Raw genomic sequence first — 10229 nt, 5'->3', positions numbered from 1 at the left:
TTCCTACAGCCCATCATCCAGCGAGAAAGCAGGGAGTCTTCGGTAGAGGCAGCCGGGACCCAGCCAGCCCTGAGCCTGGCGCATGCGTCCTGGTGTGTCCACGCGCAGTAAGGAGGGGCGAAAGGGCTTTTTTTTTTTTCTTGCTCCCGCCTCTCTTCTTCCCCCACCTGCCACGTACAGAGCCCGAGTTCTCGCTAGGCTTGTTGGGTCAACGCGATTGGCCGAGGCCCGCGCGAGCCTGCGAGCGAGGTGCGGCGGTCGCGGAGGGCAACGGAGCGGGCAGTGACCACCGCCTCCCCGCGACGCGCCAGTCCAGTGGCCTCGCGTCGGCCCATTCAGCTGAGACCTGCGGCGAAGCGGCGGCGCGGCCTCCGCAAGCCGGTATGGCCACTGGAGACGGGGGTTGCGGCCGCTCTCTCCGAGGAGGCCGGGAGACGAGGAGGCGCTGTGAAGGCCTCGCTCGAACCGCCCGGCGACTGGGGTCGGAGGCGCTGGGGAAGGGGCTGGAGGGAGGAGGGGGCGGGGGGAGGACGGAGCCGGAGGCAGGAAGGGCGGGGCTTTGCATAGGGGGAAGGGAAAGGAGGTCGCGGAGGGGGAGGGCAGAGAGGCAACCCCTGGCCGCGCTGGCCAGGAGGCGCGCCTCGGGGGCTCCGGGAGGCGAGTGGGCCAGTTAATTCCTTGGTGCAGCCTGCCTCAAAGGTTTTGGATTGAGAGGAGAGGGCCTTTGGGAGGTCTGGGTTGGCCGGCGCCCAGTACCCGAAGGCGCTCGGAAGGGTGCGGAGTGGCGCCTACGGGAATAAGTTGATTGGGGTCACTGAATTGGAGCCTGGTTCCTTGGCTAAGTCAACGCTTAAGCGCCAGCTGGAGGCCCAACCTGGTTTTATAGTGATGATTCTAGCTAATTTTAAGAGTTTGCTTTGCTGGACACTAAAGTAAGTATTTGAGATGCAGTGTCTCATTTAATCATCACAAGGATGCCTCCAAATTCAGATATTGTTATTTTCATTTCGAATGTGTTGAAAGTGAGCCTTCGAGGACTTAAGATCACATCGCTGGTAGTGGGAATCTTGACCGTCTTGCTACACTGCCTCTGAGGCAGGGTTTGAGGCCTGTTGCCTTGTTTAGAATAATTACAGGTTGACTTGACTTAGTATTTCTTGAAGGAAACTGCTCCCCTCAGGAGGTGCCTAAGCCACAGCCTCTGAAATTGAGCAGGGTCTTACCCTTACAGATGGCAGAACCAGAAGTATGGCCACTGAACCTAGATCCTGGTTCAGGAGGAAGGCTTTTTATATGACCTTGAGCATGTCAGATTATTCCCAGTGCTGAGAAAAGCGTTCCTGTTGGAGGGTTATATTATACAAGTTAGAGGCCGAGACATTTCTGGACTTCAGAGGGGCCGGGGCAGGGACAAGATGGGAGAAGAGCTTGTTGTAGGGCTCCTACTGGCAGTTCTAGGAGCTAGTTGTTAATACCAGTCTCTACTTTGGAAGAGAAAACGAGTACCAGAATTCTGTATATGAAGTAATGTTGGGATGGGATTTCCCCTTGAGAGGAAACTTTTGTTGCACACTTACTTTTGAGATACTTTTGTGTTTACTCTGGGGAGATGACTGCACGAGCTAACAACAGCTTTAGGAAAGAAGCACTGGTTCCTGGCCACAAGATATTTACAGTCAGTGGGAAACACAAAAAGTGAATTTGCATGCAAACACATGGAAGATAGAAAGTATACCTGACTCAATTTTTTTTTTTTTTTTTGAGACAGAGTCTCAGGTTGGTGTGCAGTGGCGTGATTCCCCCGGCTCACTGCAACCTCCGCCTCCCGGTTTTGAGCGATTCTCCTTCCTCAGCCTCCTGAGTATCTGGAATTACAGGCGCGCACCACCACGCCTGGCTAATTTTTGTATTTTTAGTAGAGACGGAGTTTCACCATGTTGATCGTCTGGTCTTGAACTCCTGACCTTGTGATCCGCCCGCCTCGGCCTCCCAAAGTGCTGGGATTACAGGTGTGAGCCACCGCACCCAGCCTTCAAATTTTAAATCCATTGAAATTGGGCAACAAACCCGTACACCAGTCAGAAGGACATACCATCAATTATATTCAAAGCTGGAATTTTTTCTTAATTAGGCATGTGTCTGACGGAAGTCACTTCTAGCTCCATAAAGAAGGTATAGTGTGAGGATCGGATGTAAAAACTGATCTATATGACAGCTTTCTTCTCCCATACTTCAAAAAATTTAAAGTCTTTAAATACTATATGTCAGGCACTTTTCCAGGTGCTGCTGGGAATAGATAATACCAGCTTACTGAAGCTAAGCACTGGGTCCTTTTACATTATTCCTGGTTTACACTTCTTGTAGAAAGGAGAAGGTAACAAATACATTGATTTTTTGAAAGATCTTTATTACTCTTAGGCTGCAAAGCAAACAAGATGGAATATTTACCATCTTGGTGAAATAATTATACTTTAGAGCTTGGCACATAGTAGGTATTTAGAAGTAATTCCTGAATGCAGAAGGCATTGCAGAAGGCGAAGAGTTGGTTGTATGGAGATTTCTGTTAATCACTGTCTTCATAAGAAGTCCATTGTAAGAACTGGCAGATAAAAAACTAACTGTATTCTTACTTTGCGTTAAGATAAGCATGGCATCTCTAGAGTGGAATGCAGTTCACTCTATTCTGCATTGACCTTAAAGTGTTATATTTAGTTTTAATGACCCATTTCATTGAAGATTTATTAATAAAATATCTGTTCAGAGCATGGTGAGGGGTCTAGAGATACTAATTTAAGGACTAGTTAGGTGAAAGGACGAAGGGTATTTATATGAAGAATAGTAGGGCATTAATATATAATATTCATATAATAGGATTCATGGAAACTTTTTTCAAGTACTTGAAGGGTTGATATGCTGGGGGAGTAGGTGAGTGCTTTCACATACCCCGAAAGAATAAACAATAATTGCAGAGAAGTGTGGTGTTAATGAAATAACAGATTTAAGAAGAGGAAGCAGAAAGCTGCTAGTAGTAAGGCGGGAAGTTGAAACTAGAATGTGGCCAGTAGGAGTTTTTGGACACCTTTAAATGTCTCAGATCATTTTCTTGGGGCAGGAGGAGGAAGGAGTTGATGCTTAGGAAATTTTCAGCGTTTATAGATAACATTCAGGAACATCTTGGCCTTGAGAAGAAGAGATATTAACCCATTATTTGATAAGTATATCCTCCCTTATTATCTAGCAACTATTTAACTTGCTAGAGACCTTCAACATTATTTTGAATTTAAAATTACACAGTCATGGCTGGACTTGGTGGCTAACGCCTGTAATCCCAGCACTTTGGGAGGCCAAGGTGTGTGGATCTCTTGAGGTCAAGAGTTCGAGAGCAGCCTGACCAACATGGTGCAACCCCATCTCTACTGAAAAAAACAAAAATTAGCTGGGCGTGGTGGCACATGCCTGTAGTCCCAGCCACTCAGGAGGCTGAGACACGAGAATCCCTTCAGCCCAGGAGGCGGAAGCTGCAGTGAGCTAATAGTGTGCCACTGCACTCCAATCTGGTGACAGAGTGAGACTCCATCTCAAAATAAATAAATAAATAAAAATACAGTCATTACAGGATAGTCATACTGAATAAAATCAAAGATTAAAATAAAACCTAAGGGAAAATTCTGTAACGAATTAGTGTTTAGTGGCTAGTTGTTTGACACTGTCTTATTTAATAAAGTATACAGTCCATTCATACACACCCACCCAGGTGGGAGAGTTAGGGAGTATGCAGCACAGTAGTGGACAGTCTTTAAACAGTTCAGATGGGTGTTACTAATTTGTCCTTTCTCCTTCAGTTCCCCCACGTAGAGAGGAAATTAAAGACATACTCATGAGATCTTTCTTAGAAAAACTTGAGGCTCTATTTGAGTATTCACACATAACTCTGTCTTCAGAGTTAGCATTTACAGTTTATAGGATAATAGAGTTTTAAAGCCAGTAGTTATTTTTCCCTTTATTTAACAGCTATAGGATGACTGTTGTCTGCCAGGCACTGTTGTAGGCTCTGGGAATACAGAAAACATAATAGTTTACTTCCTGCCATCAAGTGGAAAAGACAATAAAAAGTTACAAATTTTTGATGTCTGGTAGTGTTAAGTACTTTGAAGAAAAATAAAGCAGGATAAGAAGATAATGACAGGGGAGCCATTTTAAATTAGATGGTTAGGAAAAACCTCTCTCAGTTCACAATTGATAAGGAATCTGAATCAGATGAGGGGTATCAGAAAGTTTTAAGACAAAGGGAAAACGTGAAGTATGGGTATAGCAGGGGTGAGTGAAGAACAGAGGTAGGAAATGAAGTTAAATACTTGGCCAGGGACCAGAGGCCAGATGATTTTATAGGTCTTGCTTTTTGAGATGAGAATGCATTGGAAGGTTTTGAACAGAATGATGCTAGGTTTTACTTAACAGCGTTAACTGTGATGGTGAGACTAGATTAAAAGTGGGCAAAGGTAAAAAGCAGGCAGACTGGTTAGGAGTCTTTTCTAGTCGTTTAGGCAAGCGATGATGGTGGCTTGAGTCAAGTTGATAGCAGTGAAGGTGCTGAAATGGTTGGACCCCAAAGTTGTTTTAAAGGTAGTGGCAACCATATTTTGTTGGCAGTTTGGATGTAAGGTTTGAGTGAAAGAGATCAGCCAAGGTTTTTTTGTCTTATACAACTCAAAGAAGTAGGATAAAGAGGCCTATAGGAGAGGCAGTTTTAGATGGGAGATCAGGAATTTATTTTTAGATACAGTAAGAAAAATCTAAATGGTAATGTCAGATGAACAGTTAAATATGAGAAAAAATTATAGTAGACATAAAAGCTTATTTTATTATCCCTAAAGTAAAATAATGTTGCCTCCAGACCATTTTAACATAAATATTGTAACATGGGGATAATGAATCTTTTGGAGGCCGGAGTTTCTTAGCATCTAATAGTAGCATTGCTCTCAACTTTTAAGATATGTTTTGTTGTTTAGTTATCAAAACCATTTTTATCAGTCTTTCTCTAGAGTTGTATATATAGAACATCCTGGAGTCCACCATGAACGGACAGTTGGATCTGAGCGGGAAGCTAATCATCAAAGCTCAACTTGGGGAGGATATTCGGCGAATTCCTATTCATAATGAAGATATTACTTATGATGAATTAGTGCTAATGATGCAACGAGTTTTCAGAGGAAAACTTCTGAGTAATGATGAAGTAACAATAAAGTATAAAGATGAAGGTAAGAGTGTTTTTAAAGCTATTTTTTAAAGTCCTTTTTTTTTTTTTTTTTTTTTTTTTTTTTAAAGAGACAGAGCCTCTGTTGCCCAGGCTGGAGTGTCACCTCAAACTCCTGGGCTCAAGCAATCCTGCCTCGGCCTCCCCAAAGTGCTGGGATTATAGGCATGAACTGCCATGCCTGACCTTAAAGTCTTAAGTATTGTATGTGTTATTTTGCCCATTTTTATTGGACTCTTTCCCGTCCTCTCCTTCATGGTGGTTGAGCCCTTTCTTGTATTGAATGTGATGTTCATATAGTTACTATAATTCTCTTATCAGTTAAAAATAGCTAAGTGGGGCCGAGCACAGTGGCTCATGCTGTAATCCCAGCACTTTGGGAAACTGAGGTAGGTGGATCATTTGAGGTCAGGAGTTCGAGATCAGCATGGCCAACATGGTGAAACCCTGTCTCTACTAAAAATGCCAAAAATTAGCCGGGCGTGGTGGCATGCACCTGTAATCCCAACTACTTGGGTGGCTGAGGCAGAGAATTATTTGAACCCGGGAGGCGGAGCTTGCATTGAGCTGAGATCGCTCAACTGCACTCCAGCCTGGGTGATGGAGCAAGACTCTGTCTCAAAAAAAAAAAAAATTGCTAAGTGGTTTATTAGAAGGGAATTTTAAGTGTTAGAACATTTTCACATACATTTTTACAAGCATTGTTTTCTCCTTTTGTCCATATAATTCTGGTTTCTTTTAGCCTGAAAAAAATTTTTTTTTCTATTCTTATTTCCCAAAATGAAAAGTTTTAGTATGCATGGAATGAAAAAGGCTTTCATGGTCAACTAAGTATGGGAAAGCTGGTTTAAGCAAAGACAAAAGTGTTTCTTTAGAAGTTTTCAGATTATAATACGTTTATATACGTTTTCAGAAGTTTGTAGTATGCAGTGTTCCCAGACACATTTGTTGACAAAATTCTTTTTATGGAAATAGGTTTTTCCATAAAACTATAAAAAACTATAAATACATCTATAAATAGTTATATTTATAGTTTTTTGAGGAACCTTCATACTGTTCTCCATAGTGGCTGTACTGTTTACATTCCTACCAATAATATATGAGTTCCCTTTTCTCTTCGTTCTTGCCAGCATTTGTTATTTGTCTTTTTGATAATAACCATCCTAACTGGGGTGAACCTCATTGTGGTCTTCATTTTCCTGATATGTGTGCATTTCCCTAATGATTTGTGATGTTGAGCATTTTTTCATATATTTATTGACCATTTCTATGTCTTTTTTTGAGAAATACCTGTTCAGATCATTTGCCAATTTTAAAATTGGATTGTTTTTTAGCTGTTGAGATGTTTGAGTTCCTTGTATATTCTGAATATTCATCCTCTGTCAGATGTGTAGTTGTATTTCCTCCTATTCTGTAAGTTCTCTTTTCACTCTCTTGTTTCCTTTGCTGTGCAGAAAAGCTTTCCAGTTTGAGATAATCGTATTTATTTTTGCTTTTATTGACTGCACTTTTGAGGTCTTATTCTTGAAATCTTTTCCCGACCTATTAAAGAGGTTATCCTTTTCCTAATGAGTGGTCTTGGTGGTTTTGTCGGAAGTCAGTTGACCATAGATAACATGGATTAATTTCCAGGTTCTCTATTCTGTTTCGTTGTTCTATGTGTTCCGTTGATCTATGTGTTCTCTTGGTCAATGGGTCTGTTTTTATGTCAGTTCTGTTGTTCTGTGGGTCCATTTTTATGCCAGTCCGTGCTTACTACAGCTTTGTAGTGTATTTTGAGGTCAGTAAGTGTGACACCTTCAGCTTTGTTCTTTGCTTAGTATTGCTTTGACTGTCTGGGGTTTTATGTAGTTCTGTACAAGTTTTATGATTTGTTTTTAAATTTTTGTGAATATTTTTATTGGTGGTTTGATAGGGATTGAATTGAATCTGTAAATTGCTTTGAGTAGTTTTGTCATTTTAATGATATTCTTCTAATCTATAAGCATGGGATGTCATTACATATGTCAGCTCTTCAGTTTCTTTCATCAGTGTTTTTTTTGTAGAGGTTTTTCATCTTCGTTAAACTTCTTCCTCGATATTTAAAAATTTTTGTAGCTATGGTTAATGGGATTGCATTTTTTATTTTTATTTTTTGTATTTGTATAGAAACACTACTTATTTTTGTATATTTATTTTGTTTCCGACAACTTTATTGAATTCATTTATTGGTTCTAAGGGTTTTGGTAGAGTTTTTAGGTTTTTGTGTATATAAGATTATGTCATCTACAAACAGGGAAAGTTTGACTTCTTCCTTTCCAATTTGGATACCCTTTATTTTTTTCTCTTGCATAATTGCTCTGGCTAGTACTTCCTTAACTCTTTTTAAAATTTTTTATTTTTATTTATTTTTTATTTTTTTGGCCTTGAGACAGTGTCTTGCTCTGTCTCCTAAGCTGAAGTGCAATGGTGTGATCATGGCTCGTTGAAGCCTTGAACTGCTGGGCTCAAGCAGTCCTTGCAGCTCAGCCTCCCATGTAGGTGGGACTGCAGGCATGTGCCACTGCACACCGCTTCTTCATGTTTATCAAAATGGAGCTCTCACTGTGTTGCCCAGGCTGGTCCTGAACTCCTGGGCTCAAGCGATCCTCCTGCCTTGCCTGCCAGAGTGCTGAGATGACAGGCATGAGTCAGTGTGCCTGGCCTTTAACTGCCTTTTTTCACTTGAAGATCCTTTGCATTTATCTCAAACTGACCTCATTGATTGGCTTTCTCTTAACTACCTTGTTTTTGTTTAGGTCTAAGGTCAGCAAACTTTAATAGATCAGAGATAATAACTATTGTAGCTTTGTGGGTCACATAAGGCCTCTGTCTTATCTTTTTTTGCAATGTAAAAACCATTTTTCATTCACAGACCTGTAATAACACAGGGATTTTGCCCCTTGGTCACAGTTAGTGGACCCTTAGCTTGAGTTGTAATTTGTCTTCCACATTTAGTTACAACTTTGTATTTCATGATTTTTTTTTTTCTTTTTTTGAGACAAAGTCTTGCTCTGTCGCTCAGGCTGGAGTACAGTGGTGTGATCTTGGCTCACTGCAACCTCCACCTCCCAGGTTCAAGTGATTCTCCTGCCTTGGCCTCCCAAGTAGCTGGAATTACAGGCACACGCCACCACACTGGGCTGATTTTAGTAATTTTAGTAGAGATGGGGTTTCTCCATGTTGGCCAGGCTGGTCTTGAACTCCTGACCGCAGGTGATCTGCCCACCTCAGCCTCCCAAACTGCTGGGATTACAGGTGTGAGCCACCACACTTGGCCAAAAAGTTATTGATTGTTTTGATTTGTCTCCCTTAGATTCTGTTAGTAGAGTGGAGGGATGGCTTAGGTGAAGTTCCTGCCATCAGAGATAACTCTGTTTCTGTTGTAGGATTCAGAAAAGAAAAAAACTAACAGGAAGTTTTCTTTTTTTACATACATACTTTATTTTCTTTTAAAAATGTGTTTATGAAAGTTGAACATTAAACAGGTATGTTACGGGAAGTGGGTCTGGCTATAAGGAGCTAAAAACAGTTATAAAATTCTCAGTTTTGTCATCTTTGTCCAAAATAAATCCACCTAATTTGTGTTAAAAATAGGTGCAGCAGAGCATCCCAGAAGTAGTCTTGTGGCCTCCCCAGGACAGAACTCCTCCCCACCCAACTGTTTGTGAAGACACCCTGCAGAGGTCCCTGATGAACTCCTTGTCTCTGGCTGCTTTTTTATTCTTGCTTTCTTTAGAGAACATATTTTTCCCTTAGCCCTTTGAAAGCTTTTGACACATACAGTTGGTATGCTAATTATAGCATTCTTTATCCCTGAGATCTGGGGGACTTCATGGTCATAAATATGCATTGTTTTGAATATATAAATATTTTTCTAGGAAGAGTTGATTGTTTTCATCTTAGAATCAAAATGGTCAGTGACCTGAAAGAATTTACTATCCATTCATTAAAGCAGTTTTGCAACAGTAGTGTTTTACTGTACCTATGATTAAGATTTGAACTTTGGGAAACTTTTTTATTTCTTGGTAAAATACGTAAATTTTTTGGAATGAAAAGATTTCAGTCTAAACCAACAATTTATGATATTGCTGTCTATGAATCTCCTCCTAGTGACTAGTAGATATTAAGGCACTTAATGCGTTAACTTTAGCTATATTTTTTCATGTGGATATGTGTAAATACCTTGCCGTAAGAGTGATAAGCAAAACTGATTTAGTGTGTTTTTGAACAAATGCGTTTTTGCTAGACAAACCTTTAAAGTTTAAGGGTTTTATGGGAGAGTTCAACTATGTTCTACAATCTACATTTTGGATTTTTAATTTTTACTAGTTTACTGCTTATACAAATCTGAAACTTTTTTTTAAATTCCAGATGGAGATCTTATAACAATTTTTGATAGTTCTGACCTTTCCTTTGCAATTCAGTGTAGTAGGATACTGAAACTGACATTATTTGGTGAGTAGTAAACTTTCTAATAAATTTACTATTTTATTCATTGTATTTTAAAGATGTTTGGCTTTTTTCCTTTTAAAGACTCAGGTAAGCAATAACTGATTCAAATATTATTACATTTATTTATGTCCAGGTAGTTATTTTAGGTTACTTGAAGCTTATGGCTATGTATGTTTTAAGTAAATGATGGAAGTTTAATTCAGTAAAAGCAGAGTGTTAAGTATGTTATTTTTTTGAAATCAGGTATAACTTAGTTATCCCTGGTACAGTATTATAGTTTTAATTTAGCTGTATTAGAGTTTTTGAATTGTAATTATCTTCTCTCACATTACAGTATGTTGTTACTTATTCTCAGGGCTTAACATGTAAGTCTGATACTTGAAACCAGTAGTCTCCAACCTTTTTGCACTGGAAACTGGTTTTGTGTAAGACATTTCTATGGACGGGGTGTGGGGAGGTCAGCGGGAGAAGGTTTCGGGATGAAACTCTTCCGCTTCGCATG

General features: G+C 40.2%; 1 protein-coding gene across 7 annotated transcripts in view; it reads left to right on the top strand.

Annotated features, from left to right (window-relative positions):
* Positions 1–10229, top strand: part of TFG (trafficking from ER to golgi regulator) — a 37834-nt gene continuing 27605 nt past the window's right edge. For 2 of the 7 annotated variants that reach the window (XM_050782074.1, XM_050782069.1), the window contains exons 1-3: positions 6–381; positions 5032–5258; positions 9647–9730. In XM_050782074.1, the coding sequence (XP_050638031.1) occupies positions 5075–5258; positions 9647–9730 (268 nt within the window). In that variant the 5' untranslated portion in view covers positions 6–381; positions 5032–5074. Of the gene's footprint in view, positions 382–453; positions 473–579; positions 933–5031; positions 5259–9646; positions 9731–10229 lie in introns of those variants that run through there. The other 5 variants (XM_050782076.1, XM_050782073.1, XM_050782072.1 and 2 more) reach the window with 5 other exon arrangements.

The sequence above is a fragment of the Macaca thibetana genome, chromosome 2 (assembly GCF_024542745.1).
Source record: "Macaca thibetana thibetana isolate TM-01 chromosome 2, ASM2454274v1, whole genome shotgun sequence".
In the NCBI taxonomy this organism is placed as follows: Eukaryota; Metazoa; Chordata; class Mammalia; order Primates; family Cercopithecidae; genus Macaca; species Macaca thibetana.
Note: the sequence above shows the minus strand (reverse complement) of the source record. Positions and strands in the feature narration are given on the sequence as shown.